The sequence below is a fragment of the Oryctolagus cuniculus genome, chromosome 17 (genome assembly GCF_051225735.1).
Source record: "Oryctolagus cuniculus isolate XC-2025 breed Fujian yellow rabbit chromosome 17, ASM5122573v1, whole genome shotgun sequence".
Taxonomy (NCBI): Eukaryota; Metazoa; Chordata; class Mammalia; order Lagomorpha; family Leporidae; genus Oryctolagus; species Oryctolagus cuniculus.
Genome location: NC_142883.1, coordinates 4564913 through 4590078, shown reverse-complemented (window position 1 = coordinate 4590078; position 25166 = coordinate 4564913). Strand labels below are relative to the sequence as shown.

At 63.4% G+C, this 25166-nt stretch overlaps 1 protein-coding gene across 8 annotated transcripts; it reads right to left on the bottom strand.

The window, feature by feature from the left end:
* Positions 1-3: 3 nt before the first annotated feature.
* On the bottom strand, positions 4-19854 carry EXOC7 (exocyst complex component 7). 8 transcript variants are annotated; one of them, XM_051838351.3, is made up of 21 exons: positions 19700-19854; positions 19497-19562; positions 17344-17528; positions 17108-17213; positions 16129-16351; positions 13744-13911; positions 11155-11247; positions 10368-10436; positions 9301-9446; positions 6163-6315; positions 5206-5304; positions 4883-4945; positions 4563-4629; positions 3808-3846; positions 3121-3186; positions 2778-2898; positions 2079-2174; positions 1434-1497; positions 1182-1223; positions 936-1069; positions 4-772 (listed from the first exon to the last, which is right to left on the bottom strand). In XM_051838351.3, the coding sequence occupies exons 1-21, from the start codon at positions 19757-19759 to the stop codon at positions 670-672; spliced, it is 2163 nt and encodes a 720-aa protein (XP_051694311.1). In that variant the 5' UTR covers positions 19760-19854; the 3' UTR covers positions 4-669. The 8 variants fall into 8 exon arrangements, with proteins under 8 accessions (XP_051694311.1, XP_017194391.2, XP_051694312.1 ...); XM_017338902.4 differs by lacking the exon at positions 3808-3846; XM_051838352.3 differs by lacking the exon at positions 10368-10436.
* Positions 19855-25166: the final 5312 nt, after the last annotated feature.

Sequence of the window (25166 nt, the reverse complement as noted above, 5' to 3'; positions counted from 1 at the left end):
GTCTTCATTCCACTCAGCGGTTTACTCCCAGCCCGAGCAGGCGGGGCCCTTGTGCCCTCGACCCCCCGTGACTGCTGAACTTCTCACCACTGCCCACCACTCAGCCCACACGCTGGGCCCTGGGCGGCAGCTCTGGATGCTTCTGGCAGTGCGCTGGCCCCGAGGGGAGGGACAGTGAGCAGCCCTGGGAGGTGGAACGTCTCCAGGCCTCAGGACGGGAGGCCTGCGCCAAATCCAAGACAGCTGGGCGGCCCGACTGCTCTCTCTCCAGGGTGCCCGGTCCTCTGAGCCCTGCCCCTACTTCTGGGCTGCAGGGGGAGTTTGTCACCAGCTCTGACCAGGCCAGGAGGGCTCTGAGCTCCTGCCCTGGGAACACACAGGCAGCTGGGGCCCCTCTTCTCGCCCCTTTCCTGTGTCGGAAGCCATCACGTGGTCCTTGCGCGCTCCGGTGGGGATCACAGAACTCGAGCGTGAAGGGACCCAGCGTTCTGGGCGAGGGCTGGTTTGGGCCTCACAGAAGCGGAAATCAGGGCTTAGAGGGCGCAGCGACGAGCTCCCGCCTGGGGCAGGGAGGGAGGTGTCTGTCCCAAAGGACTTCAGACTCACCCTGCCCCGAGTCAAGTGAACACTGGTTTATCGTCCAATGACACCAGGCAGGGCGTGGCAGGCTCAGGCGGAGGTGTCGAAGAGGCGATCGATCATGTCGCCCACCTGATCCACGCGGTACTTGATGTACTTCTCGATGTTCTTGGTGAAGGGCACGCTGCCGTACCTGAGCAGGTGCCGGGGTCAGGGAGCGGAGAGGCCTACACCCGCCCCAGCTCCACCCACAGCCCAAGGCACTCCTGATGGGGCACCCCTGCGTACTGTCCCACGGCCCAGGACACCACTCCCTGAGGAAGGGGGAGCACAGAGCCCGGCGGGGCGGGGCTCACCTGTGCAGAAAGACCCCGTAGGTCTCCTTGACCATGTCTTTCTGCGCCTGGCGGATCTTGTCCCTCTGCTCTGTGTCTGGGATAGCCCAGGCCTTCTGGATCTTGCACAGCTCTTCAAGGCCGTCGTTGAAGCCCTGGCCACCGCCGACGGGGAAAGGAGAGACGTGCAGAGGCAACGCTTGGGCCCGTGCTGCTCGGGCCTGTGCAGCAGCAGCCGCCGCGAGAGGGAGAGGACCCCCGACTCACCTTAAAACGCTCCTTGATCATCTGCCGCTCCTTGTCGCGGAGCTGGGGAGCCGGGAGAGACGGCAGAGGAGGCTTGGCTCAGAGCAAGGCCGCCCTGCTCTGCTCCTTGCCAGACCCCCGGGCCCCGCCCTCTCTCCCGCTGCGCACGGCCACAGGCACCCTTGCTCTGTGATCTGCGGGGCGCACGGCTGTTTCTCCCCAGAGACGGGACAAAAAGCTCCACGTTCCTGCCCAGCCCAGGCCTCTGCCCACCTTGACTCCTGGCTGGAGCACAGGTAGATTCTTGTCTGCGATGTAATCGATCACCTTTATCCAACTGCCAGACAGGGAGAGAAGCGTGAGGACAGCGCGGACCACAGGGCTGCCTCGTCCCGAGCGCCAGGGCTGCTTGTTTTTGTTCTGAATCCCTCGATCTATTTGGGGAGGGGGCGGTGAACTGATCTGGGTCACCACTAAGCGGAATAACCGAGATCTTTCCCTTGGGAACAGAAAGTGTTTTAGCTGCTCATTCTAAAAAGTCAAATGCAGGACACCCCCAGCCATCAACAGATGGAACAAACGCCATCCCTGGGCCGCCCATGGAAGTCATGGCCAATCAAGACAGAGAATCGGAAGAAACAGACCACCGGAGGAAAGAGGCCAGAGGACCAGGGAGCGCGCCAGGCCTGGCCAGGCTCAAGGGCTCCTGCCACCTTGCTGCCTCCGGGGCCAGGCCTGACCCGCATCTCTGTCAGTTCTTCACCTCGGCTGAGCCTCGACCACCATCTGAGGGGCCAGCCGCGGGGGCCGGCAGCAGGGATCAGTGGTGTGATTCCAGGCAGAGGGCTGGGGTCACGGAGGAGCAGTGCCCAGCACCCCAGGCCTGAGAAGGGAGGGGGCGCCGGGCCGGGGCTGCACCTGCGCTGGTAGATCTGGATCTGCTGCTGGATGTGCTCGCGGTAGGAGCGCTCGGCGGTCTTCTGGGTCACGGCCACCAGCTGCATCAGCTCGGACCTGGCAGGGTGGGGAAGAGCGGAGGACAGAGGTGGCCGGCCTCGGCGTGCTGCTCCATCTCCCAGAGCTCTGGGCAGCAGCCCTCACGCGGCGCATCAGGGTGGAGGCGAGTCAAGCCCCTCTCCACCTCACGCCAGAGGCCGGCCCTGGGAGACCTGCCCCTGGGAGATGGGGAGACCGGGCGGAGAGAGGCAGACCCAACCTGGGGGACAGGGCGGAGAGGCAGCCCCAACCTGGGGGACCCGCCCCTGGAAGACCAGGCAGTGAGAGGCAGACCCAACCTGGGGGACTGGGTGGTAAGTGCGCAGACCCGCCCCTGGGAGACAGGGAGACCAGGTGGTGAGAGGCAGCCCCGCCTCTGGGGGACCTGCCCCTGGGAGATGGGGAGACCGGGCAGTGAGAGGCAGCCCCAACCTGGGGGACAGGGCGGAGAGAGGCAGACCTCTGCTGGGGGACCCGCCCCTGGGAGACCGGGCAGTGAGAGGCAGACTGCCCCTGGGGGACCCGCCCCTGGGAGACCGGGCAGTGAGAGGCAGACTGCCCCTGGGGGACCCGCCCCTGGGAGACCGGGCAGTGAGAGGCAGACCGCCCCGCGGCACCCACTTCTCCAGGGACTTTAGGATGTAGTTGTAGTTGTTGTGCAGGAAGATGGCACTCAGAGCCGGGTCCTCGTACACCTTGGACTTGCTCAGCAGGTTCAGCTGCAGGTTGCCCAGGACTTTACCTGCGTGGAGGAGGAAGGGCCACGGTCTCAGGACTCCCCAGCCAAGCCTTACCCATCTTCCCTTGCGCCTCCTGACTCCAGACTCCAGGGGCCTCGAGAGCCCTTGCCCAGCTCCCCCTGGTCTCTGACCGGAGCACAGGTGGCCACTGCAAAGGTCGGGGGCTCAGGAGCGCACCAGAGGCCAGGCAGAGGCCAGGAGGGCGGGCTCTGGGGAGAACTCACAGACGTAGGTGCTCAGCAGCCGCCTGCTGAATTCGGAGCTGTAGCTGGTGGCAGACGAGCTGGTCTCTGGGGGAGGAGAAGCCCTGTTAGTGGGGGCGGTGGCCGAGACCCTCGAGGGCCCTCCCTCAGCCCAAGGAGCACCCTGGGAGTGCTGGGCAAGTCCCTTGGGTTTCCCTGGGCAGACGGGACCCAGAGGCGTCCCAGCAGAGTGGGGCGCCTGAGCTCCAGGGCCGCCCCCAGCCCCAGGAAGCACTGTGCCGGGACTCCTGGGACCCAGGGCCTCCCTTCTGCCACGATGCACGGTGTGGTTAAGGAGCTGGTCCTGTGTGGGAAGGCTGGCAGGACAGCCCCCAGCCGTGACCCCTGCTGGGTGGGATCGACAAAGCCCCCTTTTCCCACCGGCCAACAACTAAGCCTTAGAATGGGCTTCCCACAGCTCCTCCAGCTTCTCCCCACATTTCCCACAATGCCCTCTGCCAGGCCCTTCTGCTGCCCCGACAGACTGGGAGGCCAAGGGGGCGGGAGGCATAGGGAAGGGCTGCTAGGGTGAAGGGCAGCTGCAGGGCGCCAGGGGCAGCAGGCTACGGCCTGGGTAGGCTCGGAGACAGCACACAGGGAGCTGAGCGCACCCCCACCCACAACAGGTCCTCAGAGTCAGTCCCCAGGCTGCGGAGCCGCACTGCTTACCTCGGGGGTCTAAAGGAATATTGTATGTGTCCCCAAGAACTACGGAGAGGCAGTGCACACAGGGGACAGAGCGAGAGACAGCAGGGAGAAAGATGCAAGTGCAAAAACAGGTTAGAGACGCGGCCCGCGATCCTGCGTCAGAAAACTTCTCCCCACGACAGCCGACAGACAGCACGACACGCCAGGCTGGGCCCGCTGAAGGCCAGGGAACATGCTGGAAAGCAGGCCTGGGAGAGCCACGGCCGGAGGTGCCCCCTTGGCTCCTTGTCCCCAGAGGGGGTCAGGAGAGCTCAAAGTTTGGAATGCCCCAGAGAGGTGTTTCCCCTGACACGCTGCCCTCCCAAGCTCCAGTTCCAGGGTTCCAGGGTGGTGGCCTGAGGGGGGACACCCAGCTGGCCCCGAGGAGCCAGCCCGTGGAGGGTCAGCTGTACAAGACTGACCAGGAGGACAGGCAGACTGGAGAGGCTCCTTGAAGCCACCAGTGCCCACCCCAGGCTGAAGACGGCCACAGGGGTGAGGCTGGGGCTGGGAGTCTGTTCACCAAGGGCACAAGCCAGCCTCGCTGTGGACACTCAGCCTTGGATGGCCTCCGGGCTGGGGCCTCCACAGGCCACTCTCAGACCCAGGCCACAGGCTGGAGGAGTTTCCTCGTTGGGCCCTGCCTTCAGCCAGAGCAGGCTGTGCCTCCTGGGTCCTACCCCACAGTCCCAGGCAAGAGGAGTGGGACAGGCAGCCCCGCGGGGAGGGCCGCGTACCTTGGGAGGCCAGCATGGCGCCCGCCGTCTCCTGGAAGTCCAGCAGCTGCTGCAGGAAGAGGATGGCCTGGGCGGGGAGGACGCAGGTCCAGGAGGGAGGTCAGGGGCAGCACCGGGCTGACTGCCTCCCAGGGCGAGGCAAGGCCAGGAGCCACCCAGGGTCAAGGGCGGCTGGAAGCTTTCACCCTCTGGGCCCTGTCTGCTGGAGATGCCAGGCCCTTCCCCGTCCATCCTGCCACCTGCCAGGGGCCCCCCACCCAGCAACCGGCCCCCAGCCCTCTCCTGTGTCCTCCCTCCCCCGGGCCCTCGCGGGCACCTACATTGCTCGTGAGCTCGTGCACAGTGCCGTCCTTGGGCATGTTGTACTCCTTGTCGGGGTCATTCTGTGGACAAAACAGCCCCCGGCTCCCTGACACGGCTGCCTGGGCCTTGGACTGGGGCCTGCCCCACGGCCCCGCTGCCTGCTGTGGCGCCGCCTCCTGGCAGTGAGTATGAGGCCGCCCCTCAGGCACAAAGGCCGATGGGAGGGAAAGGGACTGTGGCCTGTGCAGCCGGCTTCCCTGCTGTTCCCTGAAGGAGCTCCCCTGGCCCTCAGCTGCTGTGGGCCGGGCCCGGTGGGAGTGGGAGGAGGAAGGGCTGGCACCTTGATGTTGTCCGCGAAGTCCTCCAGTGCTTTGGCTCCGACGGTCTCCATGGAGGTGATGAGGCTGGGCAGTTTGTTCTTGGTGCTGGCAGCCGTGCCCTGAGGAAGCACAGCATGGCACCCCTGGCCAGAGGCCCACCCGGCATGCTTGCTTCTCGGCCCCGGGCCCGGGGGCTGACTCTTCCTCAGTCACCTGTGAGCACCCGACCGGCCCAGGGCCCTGGAAGCTGTGGCCGCTCCCCCTCTGAGCAGAGGTGCGGGGCACACGGGTTCTCTTGGAGGGGAAGGGGCAAGGCCTGAGCAGAGGTGCGGGGCACACGGGGGTTCTCTTGGAGGGGGAAGGGGCAAGGCCTGAGCAGAGGTGCGGGGCACACGGGGTTCTCTTGGAGGGGAAGGGGCAAGGCCTGAGCAGAGGTGCGGGGCACACGGGTTCTCTTGGAGGGGGAAGGGGCAAGGCCTGAGCAGAGGTGCGGGGCACACGGGTTCTCTTGGAGGGGAAGGGGCAAGGCCTGAGCAGAGGTGCGGGGCACACGGGGTTCTCTTGGAGGGGAAGGGGCAAGGCCTGAGCAGAGGTGCGGGGCACACGGGGTTCTCTTGGAGGGGGAAGGGGCAAGGCCTGAGCAGAGGTGCGGGGCACACGGGTTCTCTTGGAGGGGAAGGGGCAAGGCCTGAGCAGAGGTGCGGGGCACACGGGTTCTCTTGGAGGGGGAAGGGGCAAGGCCTGAGCAGAGGTGCGGGGCACACGGGTTCTCTTAGAGGGTGAAGCGGCAAGGCCTGAGCAGAGGTGCGGGGCACACGGGTTCTCTTAGAGGGTGAAGCGGCAAGGCCTGAGCAGAGGTGCGGGGCACACGGGTTCTCTTAGAGGGTGAAGCGGCAAGGCCTGAGCAGAGGTGCGGGGCACACGGGGTTCTCTTGGAGGGGGAAGGGGCAAGGCCACAGTAAGCAGCTCCCACATACCTGGAGCACCTCATCAAACTCGGGCTTGGTCTGCTTCAGGTGCCGCAGGATGGGGAAGACGGTGAGCACCGTGGAGAAGTCGTGCCGGATGATGGCCTTGCGGGCGGCGGACACGATGTTCTCCCCCTCGAGCATCAGCCCGTCCAGGGCGTCCTGCGCAAGGGCAAGGGCAAGGGCGCGGCTCAGCGCGGTGGCGGGGGTGGGGTGGCGCTGGTTCTCAGGGCAGTGCGGGCAGATCACAGGGCACCGGGAGGCCAGTGTGCTCCAGGGAGTGGGGGAGGTGGGGAGGCACTGAGCGACCCCCAGGTCAGGACCCCAGAGTGCACGGCTGAGGCTGAAGTTCAGGGCATCAGACAACCTGTCTCCCCCACCTGCAACCTTCTGCAGAGCTGGCCCCGCTGCGGGGCAGGACCTGTATCAGGGAGTCGGTGGGGGGGGGGGGCAGGACCTGTGTCAGGGAGTCGGAGAGGGCAGGACCTGTATCAGGGAGTGAGGGGCAGGACCTGTATCAGGGAGTCGGGGAGGGCAGGACCTGTATCAGGGAGTGGGGGGGGCAGGACCTGTATCAGGGAGTTGGGGGGGGCAGGACCTGTATCAGGGAGTTAGCGGGGGGCAGGACCTGTATCAGGGAGCGGGGGTGGGGCAGGACCTGTATCAGGGAGTCGGGGGGGGGCAGGACCTGTATCAGGGAGTCGGGGGGCAGGACCTGTATCAGGGTGGGGGGGGCAGGACCTGTATCAGGGAGTCGGGGGGCAGGACCTGTATCAGGGTGGGGGGGGGCAGGACCTGTATCAGGGAGCGGGGGGGCAGGACCTGTATCAGGGAGTCGGGGGGGGGGCAGGACCTGTATCAGGGAGTCGGGGGGCAGGACCTGTATCAGGGTGGGGGGGGGGCAGGACCTGTATCAGGGAGTCGGGGGGGGCAGGACCTGTATCAGGGAGTCGGGGGGCAGGACCTGTATCAGGGAGTCGGGGGAGCAGGACCTGTATCGGGGAGTCGGGGGGGCAGGACCTGTATCAGGGAGTCGGGGGGGGGCAGGACCTGTATCAGGGAGTCGGGGGGCAGGACCTGTATCAGGGTGGGGGGGGCAGGACCTGTATCGGGGAGTCGGGGGGGCAGGACCTGTGTCAGGGAGTGGGGGGCAGGACCTGTATCAGGGTGGGGGGGCAGGACCTGTATCAGGGAGTCGGGGGGGGCAGGACCTGTATCAGGGTGGGGGGGCAGGACCTGTATCAGGGAGTCGGGGGGGCAGGACCTGTATCAGGGAGTCGGGGGGGCAGGACCTGTATCAGGGAGTGAGGGGCAGGACCTGTATCAGGGAGTGGGGGGGCAGGACCTGTGTCAGGAGTGGGGGGGCAGGACCTGTATCAGGGTGGGGGGGCAGGACCTGTATCAGGGAGTGGGGGGGCAGGACCTGTATCAGGGAGTCGGGGGGGGGCAGGACCTGTGTCAGGGAGTGGGGGGGGCAGGACCTGTACCAGGGAGGGGGGGCAGGACCTGTATCAGGGAGGGGGGGGCAGGACCTGTACCGGGGGGGGGCAGGACCTGTACCGGGGGGGGGGGCAGGACCTGTATCAGGGAGTCGGGGGGGGGGCAGGACCTGTATCAGGGAGTCGGGGGGGGCAGGACCTGTATCGGGGAGTCGGGGGGGCAGGACCTGTATCAGGGAGTGGGGGGCAGGACCTGTATCAGGGAGTCGGGGGGGGGGCAGGACCTGTATCAGGGAGTCGGGGGAGCAGGACCTGTATCGGGGAGTCGGGGGGCAGGACCTGTATCAGGGAGTCGGGGGGCAGGACCTGTATCAGGGAGTCGGGGGGGGGCAGGACCTGTGTCAGGGAGTGGGGGGGGCAGGACCTGTATCAGGGAGTCGGGGGGCAGGACCTGTATCAGGGAGTCGGGGGGGGGCAGGACCTGTATCAGGGAGTCGGGGGGGGCAGGACCTGTATCAGGGGGCAGGACCTGTATCAGGGTGGGGGGGGCAGGACCTGTATCGGGGAGTCGGGGGGGCAGGACCTGTATCAGGGAGTCGGGGGGGGGGCAGGACCTGTATCAGGGAGTCGGAGAGGGCAGGACCTGCATCAGGGAGTCGGGGGGCAGGACCTGTATCAGGGAGTGAGGGGCAGGACCTGTATCAGGGAGTCGGGGGGGCAGGACCTGTATCAGGGAGTGGGGGGGGCAGGACCTGTATCAGGGTGGGGGGGGCAGGACCTGTATCAGGGAGTCAGGGTGGGGCAGGACCTGTATCAGGGAGTCGGGGGGCAGGACCTGTATCAGGGTGGGGGGGCAGGACCTGTATCAGGGAGTCGGGGGGGGCAGGACCTGTATCAGGGAGTGGGGGGGGCAGGACCTGTATCAGGGAGTTGGGGGGGGGCAGGACCTGTATCAGGGAGTGGGGGGGCAGGACCTGTATCAGGGAGTCGGGGAGGGCAGGACCTGTATCAGGGAGTCGGGGGGGGCAGGACCTGTATCAGGGTGGGGGGGGCAGGACCTGTATCAGGGAGTGGGGTGGGGCAGGACCTGTATCAGGGAGTGGGGGGGGGGCAGGACCTGTATCAGGGAGTCGGGGGGGGCAGGACCTGTATCAGGGAGTCGGGGGGGGCAGGACCTGTATCAGGGAGTTGGAGGGGGCAGGACCTGTATCGGGGAGTCGGGGGGGCAGGACCTGTATCAGGGAGTCGGGGGGGCAGGACCTGTATCAGGGAGTGGGGGGGGGCCGGACCTGTATCAGGGAGTGGGGGGGGCAGGACCTGTATCAGGGTGGGGGGGGCAGGACCTGTATCAGGGAGTCGGGGGGGGGGCAGGACCTGTATCAGGGAGTCGGGGGGGCAGGACCTGTATCAGGGAGTGGGGGGGGGCCGGACCTGTATCAGGGAGTGGGGGGGGCAGGACCTGTATCAGGGTGGGGGGGGCAGGACCTGTATCAGGGAGTCGGGGGGGGGGCAGGACCTGTATCAGGGAGTTAGCGGGGGGCAGGAGCTGTATCAGGGAGTGGGGTGGGGCAGGACCTGTATCAGGGAGTCGGGGGGCAGGACCTGTATCAGGGTGGGGGGGCAGGACCTGTATCAGGGAGTCGGGGGGGGCAGGACCTGTATCAGGGTGGGGGGGGCAGGACCTGTATCAGGGTGGGGGGGGCAGGACCTGTATCAGGGAGTCGAAGGTTTTCTTCTGGTGGTGCTCGGGGATGATGCCGGTCAGCAGCTGGTACTCGCTCTGGGCCAGCTTCACAAAGGCGCTGACACAGTGAATGTAGGCGTCGGTCTCCACATCCAGCGCGTCGTCTCTCCCTGGGGGGTGGCGGTGCCCTGAGCTGCTGGGTTGGAAGCACCCACTCTCCCTGCTGGGGGCGTGGGTCTCCCCAGCTCCTGGCCTGCGGCCCAGACCAGCCGGGAAAGGGTAGAGAGCCGCGAGGACCCGGTGGGCCCACTGGGGTTCGAGGGGGAAGAAAAGGGCTGAGAACAGCTTTTGTCCTGGCTTCGTTTCTCAGCTCTGCACAGAGGACTTCCGTCCCCAGAGCACCAGCTACTAGACGGGTAGGGAGAAGGATCAAAGGATAAGGAGGGGTCCCTGTGTCGACTTCCTGCACGAGGCATGTCTGGCCCGGCCCCTGGACTGAGGGTCTGAACGGTACCTGAGAGAGGGCAGCCCAGGATGGGCAGGTGGCAGTGCCCGCCTCGGGAGGCAGCACTGTGGCCATCCGTCTGGGGAGACTGGGCTTATGGAGGCAGTTAGCAGCCCAGGGAGGCCTTCCGGAACATACGAGAGGGCAGTGGGCTCTGGCCTATGAGGCTAGCTGGGAGGGAGTGAAAACGTGAGAAGAGGCAAGTGACCCCCAGAGCGAGGGCTCCTGGTCGCCAGCTGTCCCAGGAGGACCCTGGAGCCCGCTCCTGGAGGCCAGGACGGGGTGCCTACAGACAACACCAGTGGCAGAGCGGCCTGTGCTGCGGGAGCAGCTCCGAGGACTCAGACGACAGGGCTCCCTGCCCTCGGGAGCTGCCTTCCCTCTCTGCCCGCCTCCTGGGCAGCAGCCCCGAGGCCCGAGCAGCACTCCCATCTGCAGAGGCCAGGAGACCTAGTGCTCAAAAGAGAGAGAGATGGGAGCAAGAGAGGCGAGCAGGCCTGGCCCGTCGTCAGAGCAGAGCGCGCCCGGCGGGGCGGCTGCGAAGGCAGCGGCAGCGGCTGCCCCTGGGCTGGGCTGCGGTACTCACCGGCCAGCGGCCCGTGCTTGTCGTTCAGGGCCTCGGACAGGTGCTTAACTCGGAAATCATGCTCGTGACCTAGCGAGACGTCGGCCGCACAAACACAAGCAGCGTTTATCCAGGGGCTGGGCAGGCTGCCCCTTGGGGTACAGGGAGGAAGCCCTTGATCTCCAGGAGGGGATGTGAGATGCAGCGAAGGGGAAGGACATTGCGGGGGGCTCTGAGCCCCTCCCCTGCCTCAAACCACCGTGGGAACAGCCGTTTCAAGCCTGACTTGCAGCAGGTGCCTGAGTCCCGGGCCGAGGGAGGGGGACTGGGAGGGGCTGAGCCCCGCCAGAGCTGGTCACTGCCAAGTGGCCCCAGGGCAGCTGACAGGGCTGACCCTCCCGGCAGGAAGGAAAAGGGGGCGTGGTCTCCAGGTGCCTGTCCCCTTTCTAAAGAGGCGTGTGTGTGGGTAGCAGGCCTGGGCCAGCTGGTCCTGCCACTGCTGGTCTGAGCGTGAAAGGGCTGCCCCAAGACAAAGGACTTTCCTGAGTCACACGGGAGACAGGACAGAGAGGGAGAGGGAGAGGGAACCTCGGGGAGGGCAGAGCTGCCATCAGCCAGACAGGACTAGGGTCCCCAGACTGTCCCTGTGCCCCCAAAAGCCTGCTGGCACCAGGGGCACCAGGGGCTGGCCCTCCCCACCCTGCCCCGCTCAGGGTTGCTCCCGAGGCCTTCCTGGGGGAGGCTCTGCCCTGCCAAGGGAGGAGACACACGATGGAGGAGGGGAGGGAGGGGAGCGTGGGGTGATTACCTTCCAGAGGAATGAGGTTAGAGCCCCCCTTTTTCCCATCTAGACCATGCTGGGAATACTGTTTCAGAAGGTTCTGAGCCTTACGGATCGTCCCTGTCACCAGAGCCACACAGAGAAGAGATAAGAAGACCTAGGAAATGAGCGAGAGAAAACAGCAGCGGCCCCCCTGCCCGGCCCTGCCCCGCCCGCCCTGCGGTGAGCTCGCCCGCAGCAGCACCCGGGGCCCTGCTGACCCTGAGGTCGGCTCGCAGGAAAGGGAACGTTTCGTCCCCCCAACGGGAGCGCCGGATCCCGCCATGGACCCCCACTGTTCTGGGTCTGGGTGCGTTTTAGGAAATACACAGGGCAACCGAGGTAAGATGGACCAAGAGCCACCGGGAGAAGTCAGAATTATGAAGCGCTGCAGAGTGGCGTTTTAATCAGAAGAGACGGAGGAGCCGATGAGATGCTCTCCCGCCAGAGGGCACACCCACTGGGCTGCCAGGCCCACAGCCCAGCCCCAAAGTCCAGGCAGGGTCCTCTGAGCACACCCCGTGTCGGCACTTAGCCAAACAAGGCTCCTCGGCCGGCAGCACCTGGGAGTCAGCGAAACCAGGCTGAGTTCCCTGGGAGAGCTGTTCCTGAGACCAGAGGCAGCCCAGCCCCACACACCAGACAGGCGACCCAAGCCACCAAAGCGATCCCATAGCCAAGAAGTTAACAGAAGCCGCCACACAGAGCCCCCAGGAGAGCAGGAGGGGAGGGGACATGCTCTTGGCATGGGGGAAAAAAATAACGGTTAGTATCACGTAGGAAAACAATGCAACCAAACTGCAGCCCGCAGCCTCCTGGGCCAGCCACCTCTGGGGGAGGGGCACACCTGGGGGGGAGGGACACACCTGGGGGGGAGGGACACACCTCCGGCAGAAACTGAGGACTTGAACCCACTTCCAGGAGACCAGGACAGCTGTCTGGGAGGGGAGGCCCCCAGGAGCTTAAGGCTGGTCTGGCTCCCCCGGCCCCTGTGTGTGTCCTGGCAGCTCCCCAGATAGCTTGGAGAGCGAGGGGTTGGGCCCGGGGGCTCACCACTACCTGACCCGTACCACCATCTCTGACCGATCGCTGTCTGACGGGCATGGCCCCATCCACTCCCTGCGTTCTCCCCCGTGGTGAGTGGGCCTCGCTAGGGAGCGGACCCCACTCCTGGCTGGCTAGCAGGAGGGACCCAGCACAGCAGCACGGACGGGGAGGGGAGGGGATGCGGAGCCCCGCTCCCACGGGACCTGTCAGGCCCCCAATCGCCACGGGCAGTGCTGAGGCTGGCGGGGCCTCTCAGAGCTGGGACTGCCGTGGGGTCTGTGTCCCGTCCCCGACCTCACTCCTGACAGCTCCCGGAACTCCACACACACCTCAGGGACCCAGAGCAGAGTCTTCTTGTGGTTCTGGGCCAAGGACGGATCAGGTCACCGTGCAGCCGGGGTCAGACCCCTCCTGGAAGGCCGCCCTCCAAGGCTGGGAGCACCCCTGGGGCGGCGCGGCTAGGTTCTGGGGTGTCCATGGGCAGCAGAGGAAGCAAGCACAAGGGTGGCCAGGGCCCAGCAGCTCGCAGCCTCAGAGTCAGCCTGCACCCACACGCCGCAGGCAGAGGTGGAACGGCCGGCGCGGGCAGTGCAGCCCAGCAGGCCGGCTCAGTGACCACAGGGTGCGGAGGGCCAGGGAGGCGGCCAGGACAGCCGCACGGAGGGGAGGGGCCCGCACCTGCTGCCAGGCCCAGCCGTGCCAGGCCCCTGAGGCTCGGCTGCTCACCGCCCTCCGGCAGCCTCCACTGGGCCATTTCTCCCAACTCTAACCCACGGCCTGAGGAGGACCAGGGGCTCCTGCGCTGTGTGTACTGCACCTGGCCGTCAGAGGCCACGGGCAGGGGGGGTCTGGAGAAACGAAGGGTGTCCGTGTTCCCCGAAGCCTGCGGCCACTAGAGGCAGATCCTCCAGGCTCTCTCTCCGCTGTGCGACCTCTGCAGTCCCCACCCCAGCACAGCCCAGCCTCTCCTGGAGCCCAAACAAGCAGCCAGCCAGGCCGGCCATGCTGTGGCTGACCCCAGGGACACTGTCTACATGGAGCACAGGCTATGGGGACAAGATGATGGCAGAAAGGACGGGACAGGGGAGCTGTCCACCCCGACCGCGACCACCCCCAGCCCAGGCCTCGGCATACATCGCCCCTTGTGTGACTTCCACAGCACGCTGCTGACTTGGCCGCGGACCTGGTGGCCAGTTTCAGTTCTTCCGAGGGAAGCCTGGGTTTCTTTCCTCTCTGGGTCCCCTGCCACCTCTCAGCCACAATTCACTTGAGGTCGCCCTGGCCTTCCGGAAGGCCGGAGTGCCCCCCGCCCCGCCCAGGGCCACTGAGTTGGGGCAGCTGCGCCTAGCCTCTGGGAAGGACAAGGGGTGGCTCTGCCCTGGCGGCCGTCACCCGCCTCGGGGCCCTCCCCGCCAGGCCGTTACGTAGCTTGCGGACTCCCGAGGGCCTGGCTGGCTTTCCCGTGCGCCTACAGCTGGAGTCACCACACACACAGACGTGGACGAAGCAAGCCCGGGCCAGGCCGCTCACCTGGCCGCTTGACCGGCTTCTTGGTGGGCGTGTCCTTCCTCTTGGTGGGGACCGCAGGGGAGTAGGGGACCCCGGAGGAGCAGCTGCTTTTCCGGAAGTGCTCCTTGAGGCCCTTGACGGAGCGGTCCAGCTGGCTGGAGCGGATCTGGTAGTAGACGTTCATGAAGTCTGGGTGAGGAGCGACAGCACCGTCAGCGAGGGCAGCCCACAGGGCAGCGGCACGGCCCCCTCTGTCCACTTGTTAACCCCTTCCCAGCGTCTGCTCTGGGAGCCAAAGCCTCAAACAGAACCCATCCCCTAGAACTGATAATCAGCTGTGAGCTTTACTGGCAAGGCTCCTCTCAGAATAAAAAATAGAAAGCCAACGTCCAAGTTTAACTCGGTCAAGCGTCTGAGCAACTCATGGAAGACTAGAAGACGATAGGTCAGAGAATAACAACACGTGCTGGAGCGGCGGCACAGGCAAAGCTACCGCCTGAGCTGCCAGCAACCCTGATGGGCGCCGCGTCCAGCCTCCGCTGCTCCACTTCTGATCCGGCTCTCTGCTACGGCCTGGGCAAGCAGTGGGACACAGCCCAAGTCCCTGGGGCCCTGCAGCAGCATGGGAGACCCGGAGGAGTCTCCTGGCTCCTGGCTTTGGATCAGCCCAGCTCCAGCTGCTGCAGCCATTTGGGGAGTGAACCAGTGGATGGAAGACCCCCGCCCCCATCTCTACCTCTTTTTTTTGTAACATGGACTCTCAAATAAATAAAAATAAATCTTGAAGAAAAGTGAGAGGGCACGCCTGCCAAGAATTTGATGTGTGAACACACTCACAAGGAAAAGAGGGCGGAGAACCAGAGAACTGGATATTCACTGGAATTTCCATTTGATAAACTTTCTGCTTAACTCAAGATACATTTTGTTTAAGTATCCTAGGACTAATTAAAGAAGATGGCAGAAATGATGGCTCCAACCACAGAACATTATGCAGCTGTCAAGAACAAGTTCAAGGGACGTTGTGAGGGCATCGTTTAAAACATTGTACCAGGGCAGCACCGTAGCGTAGTGGGTGAAGCTATTGCCTGCAGTGCCAGCATCCCATATGGGCGCTGGTTCAAGTCCCGGCTGCTCCTCTTTCCATCCAGCTCTCTGCTGTGGCCTGGGAAGGCAGTGGAAGATGGCCCAAGTGCTTGGGCCCCTGCACCCAGGTGGGAGACCCAGAAGAAGCTCCTCGCTCCTGGCTTTGGATTAGTTCAGCTCTGGCCATTGTGGCCATCTGGGGAGTGAACCAGCGGATGGAAGGCCTCTCTCCCTCTCTGCAACTCTGTCTTTCAAATAGATAAATAAATCTTAAAAAAAAAAAAAAAAAGGATGGGCCGGTGCCATGGCTCACTAGGCTAATCCTCCGCCTGCAGCGCTGGCACCCCAGGTTCTAGTCCCGGTTGGGGCGCCGGATTCTGTCCCGGTTGCCCCTCTTCCAGGCCAGCTCTCCGCTGTGGCCCGGGAGTGCAGTGGAGGATGGCCCAGGTGCTTGGGCCCTGCACCCCATGGGAGACCAGGAGAAGCACCTGGCTCCTGGCTTCAGATTGGCGCAGCGCTGGCCATAGCGGCCATTTGGGGGGTGAACCAATGGGAGGAAGACCTTTCTCTCTCTCTCTCTCTCTCTCTCCTCGCTGTCTAACTCTGCCTGTCAAAAAAAAAAAAAAAAAAAAAAGATGACTTTCACTTTAAAAGAAAACAGCATTGTGCCCAGTACACAGACTCTGATATGTAAGCACTGCGTAAATGAACGTAGGATATCAAGAAGGGAGAACACATGTGGTGAACCTCTCTCATACACACACAGTTGCAAAAAGATTTTTTGAAAGTGAAAATAAACCATGAGGAGCTCATCTTTGGGTTACGACGCCGCAGGCTCAGAGGAGTGGGGCAATGGACTTCGACTCTAACCTGGGGCTTTCTGCACGATTTGAAAATTTTACAGCGAATCAGAAAAAGTGAACATGAAAGTAAGGTTTTGGGGGGCTGGCGTTACGGCGCAGTGGGCTAAGTCACCACTTGTGATACCAGAGAGCCGATCGGAGCCCCGCCTATTCCGCTGCTGATCCAGGACTGGAAAAACAGTGGATGACGGCCCAGGTACCTGGGCCCTGCCTCCCGTGTGGGAGACCTGAATGGAGTTCCTGGCTCCTGGTTTCGGCCTGGCTCAGACCTGGCCAGTGTGGACATCTAGGGAGTGAACTAGTGGACAGAAAACACATACCCCTCTCCTTTGCCCTGAAGAAATAAATCTTAAAGAAAAAAAGGGTTGTGTGACATTGTTTCCTACTAAACTTCTTTTTACTAAAAATACCCGGGCGAGGGCCAGGGCCAGGGCCAGGGCCAGGGCCAGCGCAGCCTCACCTTGGTTGCGGCCGTACTCCGCCAGCCAGCGGGAGATGCGGGTCACGTCCTGCAGCGCGCTCTCCGGCAGGTGCTCCAGGCCCACGTCCTCCTGCAGCTCCAGCTCGTCATCGCCCCCGATCAGGTCCAGGATGAGCACCGGGGACACGACCTTGCTGTGCCGGGTCATCAGGCTGCGGAACTCAGACTCCAGAGACTCCTTCCCCCGCTCAAAGAGCAGCTTCTGCGGGCACAGGAGGCGGCGGCCGTGGGCTGTGGCCGTGGGCTGTGGCCGTGGGCTGTGGCCGTGGGCGGCGGCCGTGGGCGGCGGCCGTGGGCGGCGGCCGTGGGCTGTGGCCGTGGGCTGTGGCCGTGGGCGGCGGCCGTGGGCGGCGGCCGTGGGCTGTGGCCGTGGGCAGCTGCATGGCCAGTGCTGGTTTGTGAGCCCTGGCTGCTCTACTTCCAACCCAGCTCCTTGCTAAGGCGCCTGGGAGAGCAGCAGGTGACAGCGGAGTGTTGGGGTCCCTGCCACCCACGTGGGAGACCCACACGGAATCCGGGCTCCTGTTTCAGTCTGGTCCAGCCCCGGCTGCCGTAGGCATGAGGGGAGGAAACGGGTGGACGGGAGAGTTCTCCCTCTCTCTGTCGTCCCCTGCATCGTCATCTCCCATCGCAGGGTGAGCATAAGCAGGAGGCCGGGGCTCCACGCCCCGAGCGTGCACTTAGAAAGGTTACGATGGCAAACCTTGTATGATGCATGTTTATCACGATAAGCCGCAAATCAGCTCTAGAAACCAAATGCTGCATTTACACCTTCTATGCGATTTACACGTACACCTACGCCATCTGAAGCAGAGGTCTTGCCTTCGACGCATGCGTATCAGGTTGCAGTCCGCCCTGTGTTCTCCACAGCCCTCTCCATGCTGACCCAGCGTGCCCCGGGCGATGGGGACCGGGCTGGGCGTCCCCTCACCTCTCCCACGGCCCCTTGGCCCCTTACCACTTTGTTGAGCTCCGGGCTGTCTGGGCTGTTGTCCTGGAAGTATTCCACAGCCTTCTGGATCTTGGCCATGCTCCCCAGGTACTCCTCCAGCCTCCCTGTGGGGCTGCAGCGGAAAGGACCCGGCTCAGCGGCAGGGGAGGGGGAGCACGCGGTGCGGGGCTGCACGGTCAGGCATTCCACGGCCCCTTCCGCGGCCCAGGGCCGCTGGGCCAGGACCCGAGGGCCGGGCTCACCCCTCCCTGATGATCCTCTCGGTGTCGCTGGCCACGTGGTAGTAGCTGATGACGTGGTCCAGGCAGGACAGCGTCTTCTCCACGTTCTCCTGCAGCCGCTGCAGGTTCTCCGTCTGCTTGTGCACGGGGATGATGGAGTTCTCCAGCCTCATGAGACGGCTCTCGAAGGACGACAGGATGGACACCTGCGGGGAGGCCCCGGCTCTCAGTGCCCTCAGCACCACGGTCTCTGCGCTTCCACACAGGAAGCTCCACGCGGGAAGGGACAGGATGGACCCGTCCCCCGCTGCATCCCTCATGTGCCTGACACAGAGCAGGTGGTCCAAAACGTGCCGGCTGAAATTTGGGGGCTGGCACTCCGGGCTAAGCCTCCTCCTGTGGCACTGGCATCCCATATGGGCGCCGGTTTGTCTCCTGGCTGTTCCTCCGCTACGGCCTGGGAAAGCAGTGGAAGACGGCCCAAGTGCGTGTGCCCCTGCATGGCAGACCCAGAAGCAGCTCCCGGCTCCCAGCTTCAGATCGGTGCAGCTCTGGCTGTCGCGGCCATCTGGGGAGTGAACCAGCGGATGGAAGACCTCTCTCACAGACCTCCCCCATCTCCCTGTAGGAGGCGCAGGAGAAACCCAAAAAGAGGAAAAAGCAAAAGCCCCAGGAGGCTCCTCAGAACAGGATAGAGGCCGGCGCCGCGGCTCACTAGGCTAACCCTCCGCCTAGCGGCGCCGGCACACCGGGTTCTAGTCCCGGTCGGGGTGCCGGATTCTGTCCCGGTTGACCCTCTTCCAGGCCAGCCCTCTGCTGTGGCTAGGGAGTGCAGTGGAGGATGGCCCAGGTGTTTGGGCCCTGCACCCCATGGGAGACCAGGAGAAGCGCCTGGCTCCTGGCTTCGGATCAGCGTGGTGCACCAGCCGTGGCGGCCATTGGAGGGTGAACCAACGGCAAAAGGAAGACCTTTCTCTCTGTCTCTCTCTCTCACTGTCCACTCTGCCTGTCAAAAAAAAAAAAAAAAAAAGAACAGGATAGAGCAGCCGCCTGCCTCTTCCTCCAAACCTAAGAAAAGGAAATCTTTTCCCAAGGAGGAGCTGGTCTGTCTCTCCCTCTCTCTGTTTGTACGCTACCTCTCAAATAAACAAATCTTTAAAAGGAAAAAAGGGCGGCGCCGCGGCTCACTAGGCTAATCCTCCGCCTGCGGCGCCGGCACACCAGGTTCTAGTCCCGGTCGGGGCGCCGGATTCTGTCCCGGTTGCCCCTCTTCCAGGCCAGCTCTCTGCTGTGGCCCGGGAGTGCAGTGGAGGATGGCCCAAGTGCTTGGGCCCTGCACCCCATGGGAGACCAGGAGAAGTACCTGGCTCCTGCATTCGGATCAGCGCGGTGCGCCAGCCGTGGTAGCCATTTGGAGGGTGAACCAACGGCAAAGGAAGACCTTTCTCTCTGTCTCTCTCACTGTCTAACTCTGCCTGTCAAAAAAAAAAAAAAAGATTTGAAGGCAAAATAAGCATCAAATTAATTCTTCCTAGAGTAATCACCCCAGACTTCTACCCTGAGAAGCCAAGTCTCGAATTCTGTTCTCAGCGAAGCCTTCTCAGGCGGAAGGTAAAGCCGCTTCACACAGAGCAGCCTCAACGGCACTGCCGGTGCCCCCGAAACCCTCTCCCACCATCAGCACTGAGACTTCACTACAGGGTGACAAATAAAAGTCCAAACCCATCATTCACTCAATTCGCGCTCGTCCAGTCTCCGCTAGGAATGCAGACTCATTTACTGAGCGCCTGCTGTATACCAGGCCGTGGGTTCACAGCAATAGCTCTCACGGCCTCCAGACTGGGAGGTTGACCTTGACGCTGCGGCTCCGAGGCACCTGTCGGGAGCCACAGAAGGGGGACTGGGGGCACGGACCAGATCTCGGCTCTGAATTCAGAGCTCCTCCTACCCCAGAGCCCCTGGGACCGCCCATCGCCGAAAGGACCTGCACTGGACGGTAGCCGGACCACTACATGGACAGACGGAGCGCGGCAGGGCCGCAGCGTCCCCAGCCAGGGGCCGGAACACGGGGAGGGCGCACGGTGGCAGCTGTCCACTGTGGCTGGGGAGCCCCGCCTCGCCCCCGGCACCCCCGGCCCTGGGCTCTCCCCCGGGGCCCGCGAGCCCCTCCTCACCATGTTCTTGGTGAGCTGGTCGCTCTTCTCCAGGCTGTCTCGGATGAAAGACAGCGTCTCTTCCTCCTGCGGGGAGCGGAGAGCGGGCCATTAGCTGACCCAGCCCACCGCTTCCCGGCCCCCCGGCCAAGCCCCCAGCCCCTCTCCCACCGCTGCCCCGGCCCGGCTCCCGGCCCCTGCCCCTCACCGCGTGCCCAGCCCACCTGCTTCAGCTTGTCTTCGATCTCCCGCCGCCGGGCGGACGCCTCTTGCGGGGGAATCATCGCTCCAAACCGTGCGGCCTCCACTCCTCAGCGTCTTCCCGCAGCGGGCCCGCTCGGCTCCCGTCCCTGTCACACCCACTTCCGCCCTTAGCCCCGCCCCGGGCGCGTCGTGGAGCCATGTTGGGAGTGGCAGGCAGAAATGCGCCTGCGCGGAGCTCAGGCATAGGCATGGGTGGGCGGCCATTTTAAGTGTGGCAGGAGAGGAAGGCAGACCCGGAGCGCCCTGTTTTCTGTCGGTGCTGACTCGCGCTTTGGGTGCAGGCGCCAAAGTTCTCCTTCCCCTTCCTTTGCCTGCCCACCCTGCCTGCGGCCCCAGTCCCTGGGGAAGCACATGGCGGTACTGCTTCCTGCTTTGTTAGTCGCCCTGGGTCCGGGTGTCCGGGCACGGGCAGGCATAGAATGCGGCAGGTGCTGTGGGGTAGCAAGGTTTGGGCTGTCAGGTGGTTGGGCACAAGTGACGGGGGTGGGGAGGGTTGGGGGCACAAAACCGTCATCCGAGGGTCACCCGGCTTTCAGTTTAACTTGTGTTTAAAGTACTCGGATACAGTGGCGTCCAGGCAAACCATTTACAAACCTAAGTCTAGTTTGTAGCCACATGCCCAGACAGCCCAAAGGGCTGCAGCTCCCAGGTGTCAATCACAAATGCCAATCATGATCAGAGCCGCACTAGTCAACACCCCTGTCTTTAGGGATAAAAGCCCCAAGCCAGGAGGAAGGGCTGCCGAGTGCTCCCTGGACTGGCGGAAGGTACCTCGCGGAATCTCCACCTGGGTCTCCCCCGTGGGTGCAGGGGCCCACGCACTTGGGCCCCATCCGGCTTTCCCGGGTGCCTTAGCAGGGAGCTGGATCTGCAGGGGAGCAGCCGGGACTGGAACCCGCGTCCCTACAGGAAGCCGGTGTCACAGGCGATGAGCAGGCAGCTGGGCCCGCTGTGCCACGGCTGGGATAGGAAGCTGATGTCGCAATGCACAGAGCAAGGCGCTGGGCAGCCATGGGCCTGATTCCTGGGCCACTGAGGAGCAGGGGCGAAGGGTCTCGCGGGGGAAGCTGGAACGAGATGGGTGTGCAGTGCCTGTGTGGGCTCCTGGTTGGGTGGTGGTAGCCCGCCTTCCCCTGGTTAGCCAGGGTGCGGTGTTCTCTGTGTAATGTTATGGTGGCCCCGCGGGCTTCAGTCTGGGGGCTACAGGCAGGTGTGGTTACTTTCTAGCCGGACCTGGCGTTCCCTGAAGAGAAGCCCCTCCAGTCAATGCCCAGCACCACGCCGGCAATGACCTCTTGCACTCAGCGATCAGAGCCTGGTGGGCCGGCTCTCCCTCGCTCTTCGGCCATGGTTCACCTGCTAGCAAAAGGCAGGGGGGCCGGCGCTGCGGCTCACTAGGCTAATCCTCCGCCGGCGCCGGCACACCGGGTTCTAGTCCCGGTCGGGGCGCCGGATTCTGTTGCCCCTCTTCCAGGCCAGCTCTCTGCTGTGGCCAGGGAGTGCAGTGGAGGATGGCCCAAGTGCTTGGGCCCTGCACCCCATGGGAGACCAGGAGAAGCACCTGGCTCCTGCCATCGGATCAGCGCGGTGCGCCGGCCGCGGCAGCCACTGGAGGGTGAACCAATGGCAAAGGAAGACCTTTCTCTCTGTCTCTCTCTCTCACTGTCAACTCTGCCTGTCAAAAAATAAAAAATAATAATATTAAAAAAAAAGGCAGGGGGGTACTTGCTAAGCTGCGGGAGGGCTGGGAGGCTGTCCTCACGGGGCCCAGCCCCTGTGTGCTGCATGTTCTCACCTGCCCTTCCAGTCCTAAGTGTAACTTTGTAGCGCACTGCCAGTCACCGAGAGCCTCATGTTTGCGCTGGCCCCAGCTGTCTGGTCCCGGTGATGCACCTGCAGCCCGGCACAGACGGGAGGCTGGGGCCCGGGAGGTCCAGGCGCCGAGTGCACGCAGCTGGTGGAGTGGGCCCCGCAGGCCTGGCTGGGACTGTGCAGAGCGGGCCAGCTGGTGTTCAGGGAAATTCACTGTGAAAAGCAGGTTATGTTTGTGACAACCGTCCCTCTTGGAGTGTGGACAGAACTTTGAAAAATGAGTTGAACAGGGAAGCGGCCACCCAGCCGGGCTTGGCAGAAATAACAGGCGGAAGGCGAGCGGCCAGCATGGGAGGCGCAAGACAAATGACCTTTCCCGAGCCTTCGGAAGTGTCCCAAGGCGGCCAAATTCTGGTCGGAATGTAGGTGTTCCGGAACAGTAGACCGTCACGGCCTCCGGGTGCGGGGAAGGTGGGCTTCGGGCGGGCAGGGCCGATCTCTCATTAACCGGAGCTGGCGGTGGGTGGAACGTGATTGGCTACAATGATCGGCGCTGGCCTGGGTGGGTTGTGATTGGCTACAGTGATCGGAGCTGGCCGTGGGTGGAACGTGATTGGCTACAATGATCGGCACTGGCCTGGGTGGGTTGTGATTGGCTGCAATGACCGGCGCTGGCCTGGGTGGAACGTGATTGGCTACAATGACCTGCGCTGGCCTGGGTGGGATGTGATTGGCTACAGTGACCGGCGCTGGCCTGGGTGGAACATGATTGGCTACAATGATCGGCGCTGGCCGTGGGTGGAACGTGATTGGCTACAGTGATCGGCGCTGGCCTGGGTGGGATGTGATTGGCTACAATGATCGGCGCTGGCCGTGGGTGGAACGTGATTGGCTACAATGACCGGCGCTGGCCTGGGTGGGAAGTGATTGGTTTACGAGCACCGTGTAGCCCAGGGCGCGCTGGAAAGGAGGCCGGGGTGAACCTTCGGAAGGGCGCCGACGCGCAGGGTCCCGCCGTGCACATCACCGCGGCAGAGGCGGCAGGGGGAGGCGCGCGGCCCTGTGCGGACCCTGCCTGTGCCGGGCGGTGGGCTCTCCGCTCGCGGCGCCCGGGGCTGGGGGCTGCAGATGCTGTCGCAGGCCGGGTGCCACTCACGGCCCCCCCGCCCCCCGCCAGAGCTCCTCTGCAGGAGGCAGGGCGGACCCCCTCGTTCCGACAGGTGAACACTTCAGTGGTCCGGCCGTGGCCACCGGCAAAGTGCGCGCCCTGACCCGGCCACGGGGCAGGGCAGGTCTGCGTTCCTTGGGGCGGCACCGCTTTGCCTCCGACAGACGAGGCCGGGGCGGGGGGTGCACAGACACTCACGAGGACAGAGAGCAGGCCCCGTTTCTGCAGATGGAGCCGCCCGGAAGACAATTCAGTTTCCTGTTTTAGAAACCGCAGGGCACCGCGGGCCGGCTGACAGCCATCCCGAGGGGAATTGTTCCCTGAAACCCTTTTAGGTACAAAACAGAATAGAAAAGGCCCAGGGTGTGCAAAGCCCCGGCTGGAGCAGCCGAAACGCGTAGGGCGCGGGCTTGCACCTGCAGCTCGTTTTTTTTTTTTTTTAATACCATTCAGTTTCTTTCTTTCTTTTTTTTTTTTTTTAAGATTTGTTTGTTTATTTGAAAGTCAGAGTTACACAGAGAGAGGAGAGAGAGAGAGAGGTCTTCTTCCATCTGCTGGTTCACTCGCCAGATGGCTGCAACGGCTGGAGCTGTGCCGATCCGAAGCCAGGAGCCTCCTCCGGGTCTCCCACGTGGGTGCAGGGCCCGAGGACTTGTGCGTCTTCCACTGCCTTCCTGGCCACAGCAGAGCTGGATCACAGTAGAGCACTGGGTCTCGGTGCCCATATGGCGTGCCGGTGCTTCAGGCCAGAGTATTACCTGCGCCATAGCGCTGGCCCCTGCAGCTTGGTTTTCAGAACTGGGGGCAGTGTTCTGGCGCCGCAGGTTGAGCTGCTGCCTGGAATGCTGGAACCCCGTGTGGTTCAAGTCCCCCTTGCCTGGCTTCTGGTCCAGCTTCCGGCTCAGCGCTTGGGAGACCAGGATGGAGATCCAGGCCCCAGCTTCAGCCTGGCCCAGCCCCGGCTCTGGCAGCCTCTCAGCGGGTGAACCAGCAGACGGAGGACCCCTGTCTCTCTCCCTCTTTCTTTGTAACTCTGCCTTTCAAATAAATAAATCTTTAAAAAAAATTAAATGTAGGTGGCTGTTGTGGCCATCTAGGGAGTGAACCAGTGGATGAAAGACCTCTCTCTCTCTCTCTCTCTCTCTTTCTCTCTGCCTCTCTGTAACTCTGCTTTCAAATAAATCATTAAAAACAAAGCAAAACCCTGACTCAGAATGAATCACAAACCTAAATGTAAAATGAAAAACTACAGAACTCCCAAAAGATAACTGGGAAAACCTAGACACCCTAGGGTTTGGTGGTTTATTTATTATTATTTATTATTCATGCATTCATTCAGGCGAGAGAAGAGCCTTTTTTTTTTTTTTTGACAGGCAGAGTTAGACAGTGAGAGAGACAGAGAGAAAGGTCTTCCTTCCGTTGGTTCACCCCCCAAATGGCTGCTACGGTTGGCACCGTGCTGATCCGATTGCAGGAGCCAGGTGCTTCTCCTGGTCTCCCACGGGGTGCAGGGCCCAAGCACTTGGGCCATCCTCCACTGCACTCCCGGGCCACAGCAGAGAGGAGAATCCGGTGCCCCGACCGGGACTAGAACCTGGTGTGCCGGCGCTGCGGGTGGAGGATTAACCTAGTGAGCCGCGGCACCGGCCAGAAGAGCCTTTAATGGAAGATGAGCTGCAGTCTGGGACTGCTACTCCATGCCCTGTTTTTTTTTTTTTTTTTTTTTTTTTTTTTTTTAGTTTTTTTTTTTTTAAGGTTTATTTATTTTATTTGAAAGGCAGAGTTACAGAGAGAGAGGCAGACACAGAGAGCTCTTCCATCCGCTGGTTCACTCCCCAGATGGCTGCAAGAGCCAGAGTGGGGCTAATCCGAAGCCAGGAGCCAGGAGCTTCCTCCGGGTCTCCCACGCAGGTGCAGGGGCCCAAGGATTTGGGCCAGCTTCCACTGCTTTCCCAGGCCACAGCAGAGAGCTGGATGGGAAGTGGAGCAGCCGGGACATGAACCGGCGCCCATCTGGCATTGTGGCACCTCAGACAGAAGCTTAACCTGCTCTACCACAGCGCCGGCCCCTGGGTGTGTGTGAGGGGTGGTCAGGCGCAGGTGGGCTGAGGTGGGAGCCGGTGAGGGGCAGTCTGGCAGGGTCCAGGGGAGGGTGCTGCCCCCGGGCCTTCTGCCCATCATTCCCGGGGAGGTGGTCGGGGGCTCCTGTGAGAGAAGCACTAGTGCGGTGAACTCCCGGAAGTCCAACGCCGCGTCCGTCCTCCCCGACCTCGTCACGGCCGCTCCCGGGCACCAGGAAGCCGGACACTGAGCACCTCCTGCAGCTCCTGCCGCTCGGCTCCTGCTTGTGGGACACACGGACGGGGGTCTCCACCTCCCCTAACACGCCGAAGGGGTCTCCACTGCCCCCTAACACGCCGACAGGGGTCTCCACCACCCCAACACGC